At 43.4% G+C, this 22,341-nt stretch overlaps 2 protein-coding genes across 5 annotated transcripts; one reads left to right on the plus strand and one right to left on the minus strand.

Moving 5' to 3' along the window:
• Positions 1 to 772: 772 nt before the first annotated feature.
• On the minus strand, positions 773 to 6,933 carry LOC120791194 (lysosome-associated membrane glycoprotein 3). 2 transcript variants are annotated; one of them, XM_040129441.1, is made up of 7 exons: positions 6,687 to 6,933; positions 4,749 to 4,853; positions 3,537 to 3,619; positions 3,100 to 3,222; positions 2,626 to 2,698; positions 2,333 to 2,503; positions 773 to 1,208 (listed from the first exon to the last, which is right to left on the minus strand). In XM_040129441.1, exons 1-7 carry the CDS (start codon positions 6,745 to 6,747, stop codon positions 1,069 to 1,071), a joined length of 756 nt encoding a protein of 251 aa, XP_039985375.1. In that variant the 5' UTR covers positions 6,748 to 6,933; the 3' UTR covers positions 773 to 1,068. The 2 variants fall into 2 exon arrangements, with proteins under 2 accessions (XP_039985375.1, XP_039985374.1); XM_040129440.1 differs by having other exon boundaries at positions 3,100 to 3,225.
• On the plus strand, positions 3,062 to 17,398 carry kng1 (kininogen 1). 3 transcript variants are annotated; one of them, XM_040129438.1, is made up of 10 exons: positions 3,062 to 3,109; positions 9,103 to 9,202; positions 9,418 to 9,517; positions 10,141 to 10,287; positions 11,209 to 11,325; positions 11,568 to 11,643; positions 14,709 to 14,878; positions 14,961 to 15,071; positions 15,174 to 15,272; positions 16,988 to 17,398. In XM_040129438.1, exons 1-10 carry the CDS (start codon positions 3,070 to 3,072, stop codon positions 17,303 to 17,305), a joined length of 1,278 nt encoding a protein of 425 aa, XP_039985372.1. In that variant the 5' UTR covers positions 3,062 to 3,069; the 3' UTR covers positions 17,306 to 17,398. The 3 variants fall into 3 exon arrangements, with proteins under 3 accessions (XP_039985372.1, XP_039985371.1, XP_039985373.1); XM_040129437.1 differs by lacking the exon at positions 3,062 to 3,109 and having other exon boundaries at positions 8,847 to 9,202; XM_040129439.1 differs by lacking the exon at positions 3,062 to 3,109 and having other exon boundaries at positions 9,136 to 9,202; positions 9,368 to 9,517.
• Positions 17,399 to 22,341: the final 4,943 nt, after the last annotated feature.

The following is a 22,341-nucleotide window of genomic DNA, read 5'->3' on the forward strand; positions in this document are numbered from 1 at the left end:
TGAATAATTATGCTCATAAAAAGACCTGTTCATTTTATTTTATTAACAAGACGAGGAGCTTGTTAAAATATATACAGCAATTTCTAAAACAGAAATTACATACATTTAACAATTATACTGATAACAGTAATATTTTTGTAGGATCTATTTATTATCAGTATTATTTTGTTTAGTTTTGTTTCTTTTTGATCTGTTTTGCACCTGGAGGGCATCCTTGCTTGCTAAGGTTAAAGAGAAGTGAAGTATGAGGTTCACCTCGGCGCATGCGCTGCTGCGAGGACACAGTCTGTCCGGTACGCGGCCTTAAAATGGAGAAGAGCTCACTTTAGCGCGGGTTTCGTTCCTTCTTCCATAACAGCCCAGAAAAAAAAACAGTCAGCCAGTGCCTGGCAGACTGCTGAATAGCTCTGAACATGTGAGTGTGTGTGTGAGTGCATACATGTAAGTGTGAGCAGGGATGCAGGCAGGGGTAAGTACATATATATCTGTGAATGTGTATATTCAATGCATTGTGTCTATGTGTATGTTTCTGCGTGGGATATGTAGTGACTGTGAAAAACAAATCTCCCCTCGGGGGACAATTAAAAAAAACCCTCTATCTGTCATGTTTATTCTGCGGTAGCCCTGTCTCTTCCTCTCGAGAGCCGAGGCTCACGTCTTTTCATCCTTAAATCCTGATAAAGCCACATTATAGAGTTGTCTGGTTCATTTACGGTGTCTTGCTGGTGCAATTGAGGGTCCGATAACTCATTTTTCAGCCCGCTCTCATTTTTATTTAATAACTGTTGAAAATACAACAAATCAGAACATTACAACAAACAGCAGCGAATAAAATTCATCACCGAAGTTAATGAAAGAATAGTCAAATAAATACATTTAACAGTACTATTTGCATTTATAGTTTGAATGTCAGATATTAGGCCTCTATACGTAATTATGAGAAACATTTGTGAAATAAAAAGTCAAAGACAGGTTAAGGAAAAGAAGTTTGAGAACTTTTCTTAACATTAAATGAGTAAAAAATATTCTTTGAGATGGAGTAAATCTCCATCCAGTGTCACAGCCAGCTCAGAGCCTGTCGTAGCCTTGCCTGTGGCGGTCTCTGATGAACAGGAAGGTCAGCACCGCGATCAGGATTAGACCCAACACCGTGGCCCCGAGGACGATGGGAATGACTCGCTTGTTGAAGTCAGCCCAGCACTCCACCTCTGACACACAGAGGAGATAAACAAGGATCAGGGGATAGAGTCAAAAGACGAGGAAAAGAATTTTATTCAAACTCTGGAGCAGGTATCCTGTTCAAAGAAAGTTATCAAAGTGTCGTTTCCTACCATTCGTCACTGTGCAGAACATAACCGCACCGGTGGTTTTATGGTGAAGAAACTTACCGTTCTGCACCATATTGACACTGGTCTTAAACACCGTCTGACGGGATTATCATTAAGCCCTTCAAAAACCATGTCTACTTCTCAAAACTGTGGAGCTCACAGTATATCCAGAGAAGCCCTGTCTTAGCTTTTTGATGCTAAAACGAAAAAGGGTCAAAAATCAGGCTTTCCGTCCAGTTTTATTTACTCTATCTGGCGCAGCTTCCTGCTTCTGGCCTACATGTCTGACAGTAATAAAGACTATTTAAAAAAAAAAAAAAAACCGAAAGCAAGCATTGATTGCGACCAGATTGAGACGACCTTTTGATAGCTTCCTGTTATAGACATTGAAATTTATTGCGGCGGACCTCTTGAACTGTGTGGAAGCCAAATGGGACACTAAACGGTGTGGTACGTTCCTTAAAACTATAGCTACTGGTGAGGATTTTTTTTCTTTTTAAGTGTTCTTAGAGCAAGAATATAACCAACCAACTGTAGAAAACAAGCCCAGAACACACACAGGTTGATAAATATGAAAATGCTCGTATTTTTATGCATGAAAAACTTGCATAATTGGTGCTCATATTCATTTCCTTGTGTTTTTACTTGGTTTGATCAGCACAAAGGAAGAGGAGAGGAAGCACAAACAAGACCATTATGCTCAGCTGAAGTTGCAAAGACCAGAGAATCACTTTTGTTTTCATTTCCTTGAGCCGGCAGGATAAATGGTTTGTCCAATAAGGCAACTTAAAAGCCACTGAGCGCTGATTTGCTTTGCGGTGTCAATTTTTTCATTTATCCTCCCAAAACAAAACTATTTGTTAAAGAGAAGGAGCAAAGTGTAAGACACATTTGCTCCTGCTTTCCTGTCTTCTTGGTCGTCTCGCGACCCCCTGTGTTTTTCATTCAACATCTTGGGAGGGGTTCAGTTCCAGCCGTGGAACCCAAATGGTCGGCTCGGTCACCTTGTCCGTAGCGTCCGTCGGGCAGAGTGAAGGCCTGCATATGCAGAGGGACAAGCTTGATCTTCAGCTCAGACGACATCAAGAGCAGATTCTCGGATTTGCAGTTGAAGCTCTGACCATCAGCTGTTTTGAACAACTTCTCATGGTCCAACAAGCCAGAGTAAGTTTTATCTGGGAGGAAGAGGATATAGAACAGAGAGATTCTAAGAGTTTTCAGGTTAGTCCTAAAAATCAGAAATAGAAATAATCACATATTATCTTGCTTCTCTTTTTCACTCTCTGTCTGGTCTTACTGGCACATTTTTGGCAAACAGGCAGAGGAGACAGATGAGCAGTCAGCTTGGTAATGTAGAAAAAACTCTTTTCCTGGGGACAAATACACACCAGAGATTGATTCAGAAATCTCAGCATTCTGAAAAGATACACATTTTTCCAAGTAAAACAACATCATTTCATCATTTGCTGTGAACATTTCGAACTAGACGTGAACCTGAAGGACTCGCTGATGCTCTGCGCAAATGAATCAGGTTTCCCGTGACCCACAGTGCAGTATTTTAAATGAAATTAACATGTAAACTATATTTCTCGCATTTTTGGTTTCCATAGAGAGTGAAAAGAAGTTAAACACTTTCTCAAAAGTGAAATGCCTCTGTTTTTCTTGACAGAGCTGAGTTTAGAGCACCCGGGGAAAACCCACGCAGACGGGAAGAATATGCAACCTTCAAGCAGCGGGGAATATGTGGACTGTGTCCCCAGACGTGTTGTACCTTTTTGAAGGTGAGCTGCAGGCCGGCAGCGTTGTCTGGTAGCGTCAGAGAGAGAACAGCGACTTGTTTGTCACAGTAGCCACTGGTTCTGACCCTGGAGGGGTCCAGGTTGAAATACCAGGTCTTCTGAGTGCACACGGGAGAGAAATATTACTTCACATCACTGGGCAGAGTCACAAGTCATCGTCTCTCCTCACGTTCTTCTCTGATTTGTGCAAAAAATTGGACTAAATTAACATTCGTCACTTATATTGGGAAAAAATACTTTATTCCGTGCTGGAACATGGTGTGTCTATCCATTTAAAAAAGAAAAGAAAAAAAAAAGGTTATGGAAGTTTTCAGCCTAGTGTGTGTGTGCACCCTGACAGATGCACGCACACACACACACACACACACACACAAACACACGCACAAAGTGCTGAGTCACAGCCTTTAACCTTCTTTTCGCTGACAACGTACTCTGCTCCCATGGTGGCTTTGACGCAGGGTTTCCCCGCAGGGGTTTTCATCATGTAGGTCCCTGCGCAAAACACACACAAACATTCACACAAAGTGCACACGCACACACACACACACACACACACACACCAGTAAAGTACCAATTGTAATGTTAGTGTTACATTGGAAACAACTATGTAATATTATCTCTAACCTGCAGCTGTCACACTTGAAATTGTCCTCTAAGAGTATTGGTGGAAAATGAAAGGATGTATTCACCGATTTTGTTATTGCTGCCAACGGTTCCCTTAAATTTCTCCCTTGCTCACAGTTGATGTTTTAAAACTCAGTTGTTTGTGCATTAAAGTGCAAACAATCTAACTCTGGCGCAGGTACTAACAGTACAGTCGTACATAATAGGGTACAACTAGCTTTCTGTCCTAGTGGTGCGGGGCTCGTAATGCACTGACCGTTGGCATCGTTAGTGTAATGCTGACTTGCATCGAATCTGTAGAAATTAGAATATATTTAATTGTCATGTGTAGTAAATAAACCTACCGGCGCAGGTTTTATGCCGCTGTGCCACGATGTTTCACACAGCACGTCAAACTGTACGATTCCCCATAGATGGATGCTAGGACATTTATTATTCACTAAAGTTTAGATTTATAAGGATCTTAACTTCACATGTAATGTAGCATGTAATACAACCACTGTATTACATGCTACCTCGGCTATTGTATACCATAAAAACTCTCAGTAAAGCACATTGATGGACTGCATATAAACCCACGATTAACCGTCCTACCTAATTGTATAGAATTATATAATTGGAGTGATAACACCATTAAAGCCACGAGTGACTGAACATAGTTCAGGCCTAATTCATATGTTATACAAGGTGACAAGTCATACAGAACTTTTATCATAAGAACGACTAACATGTGAGTTATAAAGTTGCTAAAAAAGTTCAATAGTGACGGTAATCCCAGGCATTTTTTTCTTCAGAAAATGCTCAGATATATTTCAGTTCCATGTGTTTTGTACTGTTTTTATGATCTTTTGCCATCACTTGCCTCGATTCCACCACTACTCTCGCCATTATTTCAGCATCTTTGTGATCACCTCTGCAATAGTTCGGCTGCACAAACTGGTGCTCGTGTTTATATTTTTTCTAATAAAATCTAGTTTCTTTTTTTTTTTGCGTGTACCTATTTGAGGAGCGGCCTCAGAGGGCTGCAGGACCGGTCGGTAGATCTGGGCCTCAGAGTCGGAGGCAGGCTGGACGGAGCTGTCGCTTCTGTGGAGGTGGACGCCTGGTGGAGGTGGAGACCTGTCATTTCACTGTCAGTATATAACAAGGTAGCATTTCAAAATCAACTAAAAAATGGGCTCGGTGGAGCGCAGAACTCTGCCAAGGCCGGTGTCAAACAACGTACACCAGACTTCAGAGGAAAAAATTCAAAAACATAGTAAATTATCTGGACCTTCCACAAAATTTAATGGGTTCTTCCCTGGCCCATGCCCCATCCCTCCACCAAGTTCGGTGCAGATCGGTTTGATAAGTTTTTGCGTAATCCTGCTGATAAACAAACCAACCAACAAACAAACAGACAGACAAACAAAGATACGTGTGATCACATACCCTCCTTGGTGGAGGTAATAAATGTGTAGCATTGGCAGTCTGGTGATTTTTACCCTGGGTCTAGATAGAGTTTGAATATCATAAAAGGGTGGATTTGGTGGGAAAACTGCTGCTTCCTTTATAGCACAAACCTGGAAGTGGGCCCCGGGGAAAAAGTGTCGTGGGACCCACTATAATTAACTCAGCAGAGCGCAGACCTCCGCCAAGGCCACTGTCAAAACAACCTACACCAGGCTTCAGAGAATAAATAATGCGGATCTCTAGAAGTGAATGGGTTCTTCCCTGGCCCATGCCCCATCCCTCCACCAAGTTTAGCACAAATTGGTTCAGTACTTTTTGCACAATCCTGCTGAAAAATAAACAGACACGGGCCAAGACCCCACTTTAATATAATTTGATGACACACAACTTCAGTCAAGAATATGCACCATTAGAGCACAATAAAGAGTGGATTGTGACACAGGGTCCTTCTAATTGACAGGCCCAAGAGATTAGGTTAAAGTGCAGTACGAGCTTGAGTTGATATTGTTCCTGCGTGTTGCAAATTCCTATTAAAATGTCCAGTTAATCGAACTACGTGCAACGGGTTGACACCCAGTGAACCTGGGGCCTTCGGAGCCCCGGTGGGATTGATGCCGCGGGAAATATCACCTGTTGCAAAAAGTTTAAAACCGATGGAGAAATGAGTGTCAACCGTGGTCTGCAGCTTACACCAATTACACTAAACTATCAGTATTATATGGACAACAAGTGCATATGTAAAACAAAACAGCTTGTAAGCTACTGCTGCTGCGACACTTAAGCTTTGTTGAAACCTAAGTTTCCCACTTTTTTGAAACAATTTCCTTCTCTTTAACAACCTGCATTTCAAAGATACTTGAGAGTGAATTAGTGGATCTGGCAATATAATGCTATATCACATGAAAGCTGGCCCTGATCTGTTTACTCAGACCGCAAAGTGAGAACCACATGCGTGGCCCCGCTGAAGACCGCACAGGCAATACACTGTGTGTGACAGGAAACCTGCTGGGCTCGGGAGACCTGACTAATTTATGACATTTGTGACAGAGAGCAGACAGCAGTGCCACCATGCTGGTGCAGAAAGAGAAAAAAGCATTATGAAGACCACCATTTAATCTCAAAATATTAAAGATATATAAATAGATCAGTGCATAATAATAGCAGAATAGAATATTTCATAAAACAGTGGTTGGTGCCGCATGGCATCGTGTACTGTAAGTATAGATATTCTTTGAACTGTAGTCTTGGTTTAGGAGTCCAGAATATCACAAAAAAAGTCAGTCTTTTTGATGGTATCATGTCGAGGAACAGAAGAAGCATCTGAAAAGCACAGTGGCCCAAGGTGGCGGGGGAGTGAAAACCTTCCCTGCTCCTCTGTAAAAGCTTTACCATGAATACTGAACTGCTTGAGCTACAGAGAAAGGCAAGAGTTTATAGTCCATCATCTGAGGGTGAAATGACATCCGGATACTGTCAAACTTACCAGGAATGATAGCAGCCAGGAAGAGAAGACACCATCCACCTGAGTGACCCCTCGGCGTCATAGTTAGAAAAGAAAAGAAAAGAATAGAGAAGAGCAGAACAACGCGACTAGATTGAAAGTGCACTAGGAGCGCTGCAACTGTTGGTGGTTCGATGTGAAACTGCCGAGCACCTACATGCCCAAAAGACCCTTGCAAAAGTGTGAAGTGTCGCCGGAAGTGGGGAAGAACTGACACCTCTGATGGTAAAAGTCGTGTCAGTTAAACGGACACACTCGATGAAGCCTCTCAGCCTGTGAGCAGCGCGACAGCGTACAGGACTGGAGGTGAAACGATAAGTTGAAAAAAACAAGGTCGACCTCAGCTACAAACTGCAAAATTAAAATCCTGCTTACACATTGATCCACCAGTAACACTAATCTAATGCTATAACAGTCACAGGGGACATTCTTCTGCACCGAGTACGTCTACTTTTCACATTTTCCTGATTAGACTAACATTTCTTTACTCAAGTAACAGTTTCATTGCAGGACTTTTACATGTAACAGATTATTTCTGCAGTGTGGTACTAGTACTTTTACTTTCTGAATACTGGATCTGAATACTTCCTCCACCACTGCGAAATTCCGGGGCGATGCAAAAAAAAAACAAACTGCCATGCCTTACTCAACCGATCCGAACCTAAAAACAAATGCTGAGAATTACATGGAAATGACTTTGCCAGGTGAATTTGGTTTCTCCGGAGGTTAATCGACATTGATTTTGTTCATGTATTTTACAGTTAAGTATATTTTCCTCTCATTTCTCCTTTGTCCTCTCTTCGGTGTTCATGTCCATCCTTAAATGGCTTCTCAGTCCCTTGTGTTTTTAAGCTCCACAAACAAAAGTTTGCATTCGCTGCCGCTGCGTTGAGAAGGATGTCTCGGAACCTGGAAGAAATAAAACCCAAGCCAAGTTATCCGTTCCACCTTCAGAAACTGGATTCTGGAGTACACGCGAAGAAGGTACGGTTGTCGCCGTTGATTCTGTGCCACAGTTCGGTTTCTATTAACCCACTAGGAGGCCGCAGGGGCAAAAATGAACTGTGGGCACCCAGTGTGCCCCCCTGTTTGTAGTAAGTTAAACAAAAACCTATTTAGTAATATGTGTTACATTTTGAGTAGAAAATAATAAATAATAAATAATAAAAAAAAGTAGAAAAAACAGCTAATAATGCAGGACGAATAATAATCTCTCAAAGCCCGGATCAGTTCATGTGATATGGTGCCTTAGTCATGCACATTCCCACCAGTGCATCTGGTGTGTATTAGTTTAGATATACACAGATGTGTGCACACACTGTGTATTTTATTATGAAGGATTAGGTAAAGCTGTGTGGGTGTATGTGAGTGTGTGTGTGTGTGTGTGTGTGTGTTACAGCTATTTTCATAGAAGTTTAATAGTTTATCTACTCTGTGTGCTTTACACGGTGGGCAGTTTACTCAGTAGCTGTTTCTAATAAGCAGGAAATATTTTCTCTTTGCATGTGTAACCACAAGAGGGCGGAATTATACTTTTATAAATCTGCTCTTCTCTAAGCTTTTACACAATCAGAATTTTTTTATATCTACATTCTCTACAAAACTATGCCACTGTAAGAACCCACTCGCTGTATCTATAGTTGCAGATGTGTCCGTGATGGAGGTCAAGCGATTCTCTAAATGTTAACAGAGCCGACGACCTGTCAGGCACGTCCACAGGCTTTTGGCCTGTCGTCGTCAGTCTGCAGGTACAGGTGACCTTTGTGCACCCGGTGAACTTGCGTGTATCCCTGTACTTGCGGAGAGACAACGCAAACACAATGTCCGTACGATGCAGCTACATATGGAGCGTAACATCCTAGCACATTTCACCTCGTTTCGCAGAGGAGCAGTGGGGAAATCGGAGTGTTTTAGGTTAAAGGTCGACAGGGACAAAGTACCAGTTAAAACACACTAAACACACACCGAGCGCACACACACACACACACACACACACGCACGCACGCACAGGGGCCTTCTAAACACGTACAGTTGAGGAAGTTTTTGCTGGCGCACAGTCAGTGCCTATTCCACTCTACTTGACGTGGTTTATTTCATGAGTATGTGTTTGTCCAGCTGCAGGTAGGAGAGTGTTTGCTCTCCCAAAGTCACTAATGAGGGAAGTTAGCACATCTCCCGAAAACTCTCTCTCTCTTTCTGATAATGACTGTTGTGTTGACTCGACAGGTAGGAGGGCAAACAGAAAAGCAAACATTTGCTCTCCTTTTACCGTCCGAGCGTTTTGAGTGTGTGTGTGTGTGTGTGTGTGTGCGTGCGTCCCCTGTGCCCTCCTGTCCTCTGTGTATGTGTCCATCTCTGTGTCATCATCCTTCCCAGGATTTCCCACCTACTGTTTCAGGAGAACTTCAATCAGTCGTCCGTCCCTGTGCGGAGAGTAGGTCGAGTTTTTCTTCTCCAGGCTCGGCAGGATCGACAGCAGGCCTCCACCTTCGGAAACTGTAAGTGCTGTATCACCAACTCTTCACATTAAGTCTCTCAAGTTATCAACACGCTTCCTTTTCGTGCTACGAATAAGGAATTTGAGATTGATCCAGCGAACACTGTCAGAGTTAGGAGGTCCATTGTACATGAAATGCACTGACATTACACACACACATTTGCAGCTGAAAGTCTTCAACCGCTGTGACGTTCGCCTTTTTTCTGTGCTTCGTAGCGGAGCAGAGCCAGACATCCATCGAGGTCAGACAATGAGGCGTGGAGTGGGCCTGTGTCTGCTGGGCCTGCTGTGCCTCCACAGCTGGGTCTTTGGGCAGGTAAGGAGACAGCAACAGGAGCCATAAGCTCCGGCTGGCTTTGTGGCATTAGACCCAGGTAGTACTGCGTAGATGAGCAGATGAACTATTATGTATCCGAGGTAAAAGTGCAGTGTTTCCCTCTGAAACGTGGAGAATGAGTGTAGTCCACAAGTAAGTATAAAGTAGCATAAATGAGAATACTGAAGTAAAATTAAATTTTTTCTAAAATGATACTTGAGTACAGTATTTGAGTAAATGTACTTAGTTACTTATTTCTGATATTGGATAACAAGCACGATGTATTTGACAGCCACAGTTTTGGATTATTATGTAAATCCCGTTCTGAAAACTGACTTTGACCTGTTTTCAGTGTTGTTTATTTTAGTCATTCCCAGGCAATAAAAAAAAGCGCAGTAGAAGTATGAACGTGCATCTTGTATCGCAGAGATGTTTTGGGGTTTCTTTTTTTCTATGTCGCTAATCATCTCACAGCACCTCCAACTTATCTTACGAACCCTCTCCGGCGTCCCCAGTGCCAGGGCCGGGGACTTCGGTTTTAGTTTATCGTAGTCAGTCATCCCCTCCGTCTTCGCCGGTGAATCTCCCTCCGTGGTGATTCTCTCCCTCTCCCTCTCGTTCAGGAGCCGGTGGGGGACCAGCCTTCCGCCCATGTCTTCTGTGACGACCCATCGGCGGAGAGGGCCGTCCACAGCGCTGTGCACAAGTTCAATGAGAGGCTGAGCACCGGATACAAGATTGCCCTCTTTCAGATACAATCGGCCGTCAAGGTACAGGGATCATAAAAACAGATGTGACTTCCTGCATATTCACCTGCCCTGCTTTGTCTCAGCATACACAGTCTTCAAGACCCCTTATAAGGTCTGAAGGAAAAAGGACCGGAACCCTGATATTCCTATAATATATATAAATTTAAGAGAGAGCTTGTAGGCTACAAGATTTTTCTTTTCCTTTAAAATGCTATAGTTTTACAGGTGATCGGTCACTTCCAGCATTATTGCTGCACTCACCTCTACTGTATTCCAGAGGCGTAGCTGGACTGACTACTTTATACACAGCTGTTATCAAAACTGAGGAAAGTGTGTGGGGGGGGGGGATATACAGAAACAGTACTTGCTTTAACGCACAGTGCCCCACATGAGGAAATGTATCACTGTTCCCCTTAATGGGACAATTCAACGAAGAAGGTTTAAACAGATTTTTTGTTTTTGTTTGTTTTCCTGATTAAATATTAAATGAACTTTTTATGCCAATCTGGCTTATTTTATGTTTTGAATATAAATCCTTGATCTTTACAATATTAGCTGCTACATGCCAGAGAAATTTAGTGAAGAAATGGAGTGTATAAAAAGCAGCTAATACATTTCTAACTGAAATGTAATAAGAATAAAGTTACATAAAATTGATGTAATGTGCCCAATAAATAGAAATAACAGTTGTTCTTCTATAAGTGAAACAGCAGTTTAATGAATTTAAAAACAAAATTCTTTCATTTGTTGTGTGAAAAGATTCGGATGCAAGTCCTTGTGACTTGCTTTCGAAATCCACACGGCTCATTTCAGAGCTGAAACTGGAAGGTGACGAAACGAGAGGAGCTCAAGCTGCGGGGTGGTGACCAAGAAATTCTGGGAAAGCGTGTTTAGACACTCTGACCTCTGACACACGCTCATTCTGTGCGTCTCTCCTTCCAGTCAGAGAACGGCTCGGGCTCGGTGTACTCACTGCACTTCACCGCCAGGAGGAGCGACTGTCCGGCCGGGAGCAGCAAACCCTGGACAGACTGTGACTATCTGCCTTTTGGGCGCAAGGTGACGATGATGGGGCGAGACCCAGTTTCTCATATTCACGTTCTCCCCTCGCATAACTGTCCTCCATTCACCTCTGTGGAGAAAGCACCAAGAATAAACTGTAGTGTAAATACTTAGGCACGTTTGCACTGGAACATTTGGGGCATTTGGAGCAGATCATATTTCTTACAGTTAGTAGCGACGGTTCTATTGCTCATCACCAATCATAACAAAAACATCCTCTACCCTGTTGTTTCCCCCAGAGGCCGATTTCTTGCAACGCCACGGTCCACGTGACGGAGACAGAAACAGACACTATGCAGGTGGATTGTCTGCTCGGTGAGTGAGTGAGTGAGTGAATGAGTGAGCGAACAGGGAGACCTGGCTAGGAGGTAAACTCATTGGATGGTTGTCTCTAACAGCTATGACACAAGTAGAGCCAGGGTTAGCTGCCGGCGCGGTGAAACGCTCTTGCTCAGAGAAACGGCTCAACCTGTTGCTTGCTGGCCGAGAGTCCACTCTCGTGGTGGCAGGATAAACACGAGGCTGGAGCCGGCGGACGGTTAGCTTGGCTCGGCGTAGAGAGAGGTTGAATACAGGGAGGAAAGGGACGACGGTCCGACCTCCTGTCAGAGCACAACTCGATGTTTTCACTCTTCAGTTTTTGTGCGGGCTAAACACACGAGATACAACCTTGGTAGTTAGTGAGCTTTAGTAAACTTTTGCTACATTTGGAGAGAGCCAGGCTAGCTCTTTCCCTCTGTTTCCAGTCTCTATGCTAAGCTACGCCAACTGACTAACTGCCAGCTGACGTCTCGTGTTCAACAGAGAGACTGAAGGGTGGTTGAAATCTTCTGGTCTCGTGCTGCGCTCGCGTCGTAGTTTTTAAACCGGAATTACGAGCCGCCACGTGGGGGAAAAAGCTCGCGTCGACCCCTGACTTTTAAGTCCGAGCCGGAGACATCGGGAGTTTCTGACGCCAGTGACTCCCGCCGCTTGGTGACGAGAACCGCAAACTTTGCCAACAGACGAGCTGTCGGCAGAATTAAAAAACCCAATATTGACACTAACACTAACACGATTCAGCTCATTTTACAGGAGCTGTACATCGTTTGTATCTGGCTTCACTTGGTAATGAACTGCTAACAAATACGCAACCAAAAAACCAAATTAGCAATTTCAAGGTATTTACCTGGTACGACTATAAGCTTAGCACAATGGTTAACCACCTTGGAACCCTGTGTGAACACGGTGGAATAAGGGGTGTCTTGCGTGTTCTTGCCATTCATTCAAGAAACTGAAAATGTCAAACTACTACTAGAAATATGACAAAAAGTACATGAGATCTGAAACACAATATAAAAGCCTTTTGTTTGCCTTGTCTCAAGGTCTCTGCAGTCTGAAATAATCTGGGGCACTTAAGGGACAAGTGATTCCACTTTGCCAGAAACTTGAACAGAATTTAGAGTGAAGATTCTTTTCAACTTGGGGCTTAATTGAAGACATTAAAGCCGTGGAACCAGTGGCTCATTGACAACTATTACCTCTCTTGTCAATCTGATGCCTCCACCGGGGGAACTGGCCCGCTTCAAGTCTCATCCCACGTAATGAGAAAGACCGAAACCAGTATTACCCAGAGTTTTTCGTATCTTCCGAGCACTGTCTGATCACGTGTCGAGAAATCTTTCCTACGGCAGGAAACCCTCAGCGGCATCAGCGTGGTCCACCACGACTCCCTGTATCGCAGGGCTGAGTCATTGAGGAAAACGTACACGGGTGGGCGCAGACGATACGCAGGGTTGTGTGATTGTGTAATATATCAACACTATCTGCAGATAGTGAGAGCACTTTAACTCATCCCACCATAAAAGGCAGCGGCATAGCCTAGACTTTAATCTGTTTGCCTAACCAGCCCACTGTTGGCCTACGGTAAATAGATGCTATGTGTTCTCTATCCTGTTTCCAGAATGTTTTGCAAGTCTTTCGAGGCTGAGTTTGCATTTTTCTGTAATAGAGTAGTAATTCGCCTGCTGCAGCGGGACCTGGCCTTAAATAAAAAAAAACAAAAAAACAAAAATGGCGTGGTTTGAAACCTGCGGTGTTACAATAGTTTCATTTAACAGGCTGGATGCAGCATCAGCTGTCTTACTTCGATAATAAAGCTGGTCTTTCCCTAGGTAGTTAAAGGGGAACGCCATCAATTTGGTACATAAAAGGCTGTTTTCGGGGCTTGGGGAGCAGCTACTACGGCATTTATGGAAAAAAAAGTTATGAAAAACCTTTTGCTGCGTGAAATCTGGCGTTGGAAGTGAGCTCATCAGACCTCGGTAGCCCACTGGGTAATGTAGGAGCCAGGTTTTGACAAGGATGCAGAATGCATGGAATAAAAAACAGACGATATCTGTGTTTGTTTTGTTTTTTTTTTGTTTTCTTTACTGTCCATGTTGAGTCCGACAGTCTAGATTGGAGTTCTCTTTTAAATAAGGGCTCTATGGACGCTGCTGTACTCGACCCTTAAAGCAAGCAAGACACATGCTCCCGTAAACTTGGCAATATGGTCGACTGGATCAGAAGTAAAGTAAGAGGTCATTGGAGGTCAGTGGACTCCAGTTTCAAAAAACAATGCCAGCAGCTTTACTAAAGTATCCGCGGTATTCTTCCATCGGAGAAACGCTGTCAAAGTACAACCTGACCTGTTACAATTCAGAAATCTAAATCGATGTGTTCATTTTTAGCATCTGGACGATTGTAAGACTATCATAAGTTCCCTCTTTCGCCCGAGATGCAGGGGCTTTCCAGATATCTGTCAGAATTGATTATTTTTCTTGTTTTATTTTTTTTCTCATTAAAAACTGTTGGCTCGACCAGCGTAGTGCAGAAACACACTTCAACACTCTCTGCCGCCTGATTTTATCTCCCTGTGCGCTTCTCCGTGTCGTTTTCGATATTGGAAGAGCAAGTTTTATCAGTTTTACACAAGTTTTAAGGACGTATTTATTTGACCTTACATACAACTAGTGTCTCTCCATCACACATCTCTCACTTTGTTACATTTGCTGAACCTTTTAAATTTTATTGACATATATTTCTAATCAGTCATTTAATTGGATTATGTCCTCTTGACTTAAAGTGTATTTTAATCTTGTGTGTTATTTGCATCCGTGTATTATGTTTTACTTATTTCTTAATGGGAAGCCCTGTATAAATCTATGCTGATCGGTATCCCAGCAGCAAGGGTGACAGTTTCATGCAGCAGTAGTGATGAGAAATGCGCGCCAATGGTGCCTTGAGGTGACCATGTGGTGAGCAGCCCGAGCCACAGCCGTCTGCCGTCACCTCTTCTTACTTGGTCTCTGCTTCAGTCTGTCTTTTCCACTTTTTCACGGTCTCGCCTCCTCCTCCAGATGATTATATCATTCCAGAGAAGGCTTCCTGTTTGGGCTGCCCCGTGGAGATTGACGAGAACTCAGAGGACCTTAAAGTTCCTCTGACCGTCTCCATCTCCAAGTATAACGCCATCTCCGAATCCAACCACCTGTTCACCCTGCACAGAGTTGGCCACGCCACCAGACAGGTAGAGACCGGCTTATATGAAGGGAGAGGAAGTAGGAAGGAAGTCCTTCTTTTCTACCCACTGTGCGTATGTATCCCTGCAGGTGGTCGCCGGTTTCAGGTTCAAGCTGAGATTTGATATGAAGAAAACCACCTGCACCAAGGCCGAACACAAGGACCTGAGCGAACTGTGTCCCTCCGATGAACAGGACGTGGTAAATACCGAAACAAAACACATACGACCACTGACGTCATGTGAGCTTTGCCAGGCTTATTTAACTTGATGTGTCTGTGTGTGTGTGTATTTATGTGTGCAGGAGTTTACAAACTGCAACTCTACAGTGGATGTAGCTCCGTGGAGACTTGAGCCCCCAGAGGCCCAGTTAGAGTGCGAAGCAGGTGCACTGCCTTCCACGGTGAGACCCACTTGTCAGAACATAGTCAAACATTTTTTAGAAACCCAATAGAGAGCAGGAAAGCCGCTGATGTTCCCCCACGCTCTGATATATAACTCTAATGCTTCCGTGCCTTGGTTTGTCCTTATTATTGTTCTAATTATTTATTCAAATCCATGACTGTCTTTTTCTAACTGTGAAGCACAGGTTTTGAAAAACCCTACGGTTTTAGTTACTTATTTACGATATCGTCGGGCTTTAAGAGCGGCCACTCCACTGAAACAGCTCTGTCGTCCGACATGGTAACATTAGCCGTCGACTTCAGAGCAGACAAAAACCCGGTTTAATGAATTCATTTCAATTTTTGTTAGGTCTTCGGTTTCGGAAAGGCTAAAAAAAAAAAAAAAATTTAAAAAAGACACCCCCTCCAAACTCTTTGGATACTGAGTATTTCTCTCACTAGAGGCCCGTGCACACAGCTTTGGCAAACTGACAAACCCGCTGCCCCCGACACACGATCAACTTTAAAGTCGGCCAATGTGTTAACAAGCAATTCCCTAGTTATACACCCAGCAGACGTGGAGTAACGTTGGCATTCATTTGTACCCCTGTTTCTGGCCAGCGGACAAATCTGAGTCCGGGAAGCATTCTCCTTTCAACATTGTTCTGAAATTTACCACCTCCTGAGAAAAATATCTCGGTCTTCAATCCACTTCATGCTGGGTAGCTGCTGTCAGCTGTCGCGAGGCTCCTTCTCTGGCTTTCACATCCACCAACTCCAACCCCTAAAACGTGTTGTCCAGAAAAAAAATAAAAAAGATAGATCACCAGAATGGTGTGATATAGGTCATATGCTGGAAGTAATATCAATATACAGTACATCCGAGGGTAATTCAACCCCCTCCGTGATTTTAAAAAATGGTAAAAAGTGGGTAAGGCGCAGAGAGGGAGGGTGGAGGGCGTGGATGTGTGAGGACGGAGTTGCTCAGTGACCGTAAGGGACCTATGCTAGAGGGCTCTTTGGGGGTGGAGGTCTTTTCCCCTCCAGGACCCCCCGAAGCAGACATTAGTGTGGTGGAGGGCCACGGTGGCTGCCGAGCCGAATCAGTTCGAGCCGTTGGCGCCGGTCCCAGTAACGCCTGAAGCCAGAGCTCACGGAGCCGAGCGCGTAGTCAGAATAGCGACCTCGTGAAAAATGCAAGCGAGCCATGTGAGGGTCTGAAGGGGAAAGAATGCAGTCCGGGGGTGCTCCTACAGCCGTCACAAGCACAAGTCCGAACTACTGCGCCAAAATTGAAAAATATTACGTACAGGGTTAGCAAAAAATAGCATAAACTCCTGCAAATGATGAGTCTGGAGTAGTATATATTGGAAAATGAGCGCGGTTTCACGGACTCCCGCTCAAAGACGGGCGCTGGGGGAGGTGGGCCGCCCGCCTCTGATTAGAGGGCGTTAACATTATTTTTTTGTAACACACATTTCATGACGTACGTAAGTCCTAAACGACTGACTCTGTGTCAGCGTCGGCCTCGCAAGGTTCAGGATGATTTAAAACAGCAGATGGCGCGTTGAGCTATTTTCAACCTACGAAATGCAAATTTTCACCGATGTGTCTCATCCCACTACCGTCAAATCGTTAGGTTTACGGCTCAAAGGAACATGTTTAAGTGTGCAGTACCTCTTTAAAGATTGTTTATGTTCTAGACAAAAGACACATACTGTGTTCGTTTCTCCAGTTGTTCCGGCGCCGTCCTCCCGGCTGGTCTCCGCTCAGGAACCTTCTGTATAACGTCCTCCCCACCACCGTACGCCCATTTCCACCCTCACATTCCCCCTCCAAGGCTCCCGCCAAGGAAGAATCGTCCGAGGAGGACACGGCAACCTCCAAGCCCTCCGCCTCCCCTGATGTGGCCTCGGGCGCTGACAACCCCTTGCACTGCCCGTCCAAGCCCTGGAAGCCTTTCCACCCGGCCCTTCCGCCTAAAGCTCCTACGATGGCTACCGTAGAGCTGTCAGCAGCTGAGGCCCTCAAAGATACAGACCTGCTGGCATAAATCTTTCCACATTTATATATTCAAAATAATTTTCACACTGTCCCTCAATCTTGACGGATTTTGTGTTTTTCCTTTTTCTGTAGACTAGTCCCATAGTTGAATTGCAGGGATTTTTTTTTTTTTTTTTTTTTTTTTTTAAAAGGAACATCTTCAGGGGTGTTATGCAGATTTAAAACTATGAAAGCAAGAGGGTTAAGTTAAAAGAACAACCAGTTTAAATGAAAAAGGAGAACGCAAACAATTTTTTTTGGGCCTCTAAAGCACTGGAAAAATAAGGACTGAAACGATGACAGAGCTCCATACCACTATCATACGAATTGCTGGTTGAGCGAGGAGGAAAACAGGTGTCAGTTTGTTATCAGTGTCCTTCGAGTAAATCAAAGTAACGAGTGATTGAGTGCCTGCGCTGTCCATTTATTAGAAATGTGAAAAATCGGCAAGTGAAATAAAACTCTGTTCTTTGTGCTGGTTTTGTGTGTGAATATAAAATGCCTTTAAATGCTTTTCTTCCTGTAAAAAACAAAAAAAACAAAATCCCTGTAATCACATGCTTCCAAATGGACAAACAATAATCAGCTCTGCTTTGGAACATAGAGTTCACAGTGTTTTTCCCCCTGACACCGTGTCCCATGACGTCCCTTAACAAAAGTCATAGCACCCAGATGATCGCTCATCTGGTTCACCGTCTTTCAGATGGCCTTTCAATGTTGCCTCAATAATCAGATTAAGTTAACGGTTAACAGGACAAATGTTACGTGACATTAGAAAAAGTCCCCGACAGTCCTTGTCCTCTCCAGGAAATTCTATTCCCCGAGTTTTGCTTTTCAAGAATCCACCTTTTAGTCTTCTGAGGTATTTAAAAGGTTTTGATTAACAGTGGGAACCCTGGAAATAAAATCAAAGTCAAGAATTTCAGCCGTCACGGTTGAACACGGCAGGCAACGCTTTACAAAATGCCTACCGTCAATTACTCATTACATCTTTCAACAAAGCGAGATTTTGTGAAGAGGCCTGCTTTACAGTCAAACCGCAGGAGGCGACAGTGCGAGAGCAAACACAGCCAGGTGAATGTTTAACAAATTTATTTGTACATCTTCACAGAACACTCAGATGACCAGCCAGTCAGTCAGGGTACAAACCTTTACTCTGTGACCAGGGAGCCAGAATGAAACACAACATACACTTATAAATAAAAACGCGGGTTATTGTGACAATGAACTTGTCCTAGAAACGGTTCCTATAGGGAGCAAACTTAAGGCATTAATTCATAAACATCTGTATGGCTGTCTGGCAGACTAAATTTAAAAAAAACAACAAAAAACAAACAAACAAAAAAACAAATGTAGCAAGAGGAAGAATATCCGTCTTTACCCAATCTCATGCAGGTAGGCTGTGAAAAACAGTACATTGGCCCGTTGTACATTCATTCATAGTATAGGTTAAGGTTCTGACAGCATGGTATGTTATGGAAATATATTAGTGAGACACTGTAATGTAGTTCAGCGTACAGCACAGGAAAGAACATGAGACCACAGACCACTTGGTCATTTGCTCTTTGATCCAAGGTTTGATTATTTTTCTGCAAGTACAGAGTTTGAAACCCTCGACATTCATTCGGTTTAAAGCCCATTCAAAGGCTTCCTACAAACACATGTTAATGTTTAAAAAAAGAAAAAAGAAAAAGGAACAGTACGTGATTGTGGGTTTGACAATGTTTTTAACCGCTCTACAGAAAGAAACAGTGGACACAACAACGTGAACACCTGTCCACCAGGTGAACCAACAGTAACAGAAAGAGAAACACCTAAGAATGAAGACTTTTGCGGACACTCACCAAAAACAGAACACTATACTCTAAGCGTCACAAAGGCAGTACTTACTGGATAAAGGATTATTGCATTGAACTGCGTTATATTTTCTGGGTGCTCGTGTCATTATGTCCACCGTTTTTCTCGGAATCATAGGTCGGATTATGTGATTGTATTAGCAGGGGCAAACTGAAGAGACGACGAATGGAAATAGGGTTTCCCTCCTCTTCTCTCCGCTACTTCACAGAAAATCTATCAGTATTTCTCGGCACTGGTAAAAATGGCAGCTGCGATGATTATGTATCATTACGTGATACTCAATCTCCTGCAGATTGTTGATCCGTACAGTCAAGACATGCTGGCTTGGCAACAAAACAAGACTAAAGCGGTTAAACTGACCCTGTGCCAAGCAGATTTGTAAATATGGGCCTGCGTTTTCATTGTTGAGCTTTGTGACAGTTAAGAGGGATTAAGGATGGGTGCCATCAAAGCCCTCACTAAAGGGAGGAAAACAGTAGTGCAACAATTACTGCAGAATTTCTGCACCGAATCAGCGGCAAAGTTGGAGACCAGGAGAACTTTCAAACGAACAAACATGCTCTGACGACTATCACTTCAGAGCTGGACCTCATTCATATCATTTTGAGGCTGAAAATGAAAATCTGAGATTATCGAATCCTTATTAAGTATTCCACCAAAGTGCTCACTGCACCTGATCTCAGAAATATGGACGAGCACAACTTTGTCCTTCATTAGGTCAAGAAATAGTTGCTTCTTCACTCTGAAATGTAGGACTGTGGCATCAGTAACATTCACCGACATTATCAAACAAACAAACAGCCCGTACACAAATTTTTCGGCCTTCGCTGCTTACGCACAGCACCACACACACACACACACACACACACAGACACACGCGCACACACACACGCACTCTCACAGCCAGTACTAAATGGAGACTGCACCCCTGCATCTCAAATCTAAACCAACAAAAAGCTGTGGCATTTCAAGTAAAACATGAAAATGTTTCTCATGTATGAAAAAAGTTTCCCTTCTTTTATGTTTCCTTGTGTTCTGATTCTTCGTGCAAAAGCTTCAGCAATTTTCTTTTCTTCTCTGGCACAGACCAGCCAGTTTGGGGGGGGGGGCTTACAAAACATTTAGAGACACCATCACTGCAACAGTTAAGTGTCACCACACCCAGACACATGGACATGTGCTCGCGCGCACACACACGCGCACAGTGTGTTCTTTCATTGGGGCCTGCCAATGAAGCTCTGCAACCTGTACAGAAAAACAATTAACGCACGTGGACACACACAAACGAGCTCACACTATCAATTTAGAGGATATATGGCAAAAGGACGTTAAAGGTAACAATACTGCAGGTCACACATGAAGCCCGCCTTAGAAAAAGAGGTTAGACTGTCACTGCACATACATCCTGCTTAATGTTGCTTCAAAATGCACATCCTACACACTGGTTACGCTGCTTGAAAAACACGCATACTGGGCTACCTTTCTTCTCACAGAGTTCTCCTGAACAAAAATGCATTGAGAATTTGATTAATTTCTTTGTGCATATGCCAACCTCTTCCTTCTTTTTTTATTTTTAAAGTCTGTAACTGATATGCCTCACTGCAGGCTGCACTCCCCGCAGTAGCTTTCACAGGCCTTTAGTGATGTCGGATTTGGCACGTTAAAGAGAATAAAGGAACAGTGAACGAGAGAAGAGACCTCTGCTGATAACCTACTGTATGTTTAGCGGCATCTGACTTTAAAAAAAGAAAACGTGACGGAATCAAAAATATGAAAAGATGAGGGCACATAAGGTCCATGTTAGCAGTTAAATACATTCGAGCCATTAATGCTGCAACAACACCACATCACACATGCGCCACAAAAAAAGAAAAGAAAAAAAAACAGATAAAAACTTTGGCTTTTCGATACAATCAACAGTTGAACTGGCAAAGTGCAGACTTTCCTTTCCACTGACAAGATTGAGTTTCATATTGTAGGGTTACTGAGATAAAAATTTAGCTTCGCACACATCCAAATGTCTTTCTCGACACATTTGAGAGTGGCCGGGGCTGGTGAGGCTCCTCTGAGGCACCTTTTTTCTTGTAAAACACTACATTCTCTCCTCAGCAAAGCACACCACGCAAGAGGCTCTCAGTACACGAGAAACCTCGCCATTCATGGTTCTGTGCACCTGCTTTAAGGATCATTTTTGAGAAAACTCCCAAATCACCAATCTCCAAAGACCAGCTAGCTATAGTCTGCTCCGAGGACAGTGAAACAAAAAGGAATTTTCCAAGATGGTTAAGCTGGTGCTAATTACCTCGGCCAAGAAGGCTTCGATTTCACCTGTGTCTGTTTGTTGGTTTGCTTGTTTCTCTGTTTGTTTGTCAGCAGTGTTGTGCAAAAGGTACTGAACCAATTTGCACCGACCTTGGTGTGGGCCAGGGAAGAACCCATTAAACTTTGGGGCAGATCCGGTTAATTGGGCATATCCAGGATTTTTTTATCACTTGCCTTAAAATTGCAAGACATTGTGAGACATTGCGGGCATTTTTCCAACTTCCTAACTTTCTAAGGAAATAATGTATGGATCTTGATATAAAAATAATAAATAAATAAAAAAATCGGAGATATTTATGGTGTTGAGATCGATGAGCCTCTACAATTTGGCTCAGATCCAGATAATAAGCTGGAGGAGCTAGACAGACATGTTTAGGATTGTTTGGCCTTGGTGGAGGTACACGCCCTACTGAGTGCCATTTTAGTTGTTCTGCTATCTCTTGCTATATGCCAAATATTTGTCAAAAAAACATCTCTGAGTGTTTCACATCAAAATCCTTCCTCTTTCTCTTTCTGTATGACAGAAAAATACTTTTGAAGACTCATCTTAAACTCAGGGGCATTTACACAAATCAATGAAATGCGATTGTGACAATCAGCTCACCCCGACCAACCCTGCCTCGATGTGGATTGGGCAACAGTTGGCAAAACTTAGTTTACATTTCCGGAATTTAGCTGAGACCTAATTTATTGAGGGAGGTGTGGGTGGAGAACAACAGTCCTGTGTCGCTCTGCACTTGCTAAGCTGCGCCCACTCTTGAGCGATCCAATCAAATCCCTCTCAAAACTAAATTTTGCCCAACTGCTGCTTCACCTGTCTCACTAAAGACGCTCTAACTACCATTTCACTGTGACTTTAAAATATTG

This window comes from Xiphias gladius, chromosome 6 (genome assembly GCF_016859285.1).
Source record: "Xiphias gladius isolate SHS-SW01 ecotype Sanya breed wild chromosome 6, ASM1685928v1, whole genome shotgun sequence".
NCBI lineage: Eukaryota > Metazoa > Chordata > Actinopteri > Istiophoriformes > Xiphiidae > Xiphias > Xiphias gladius.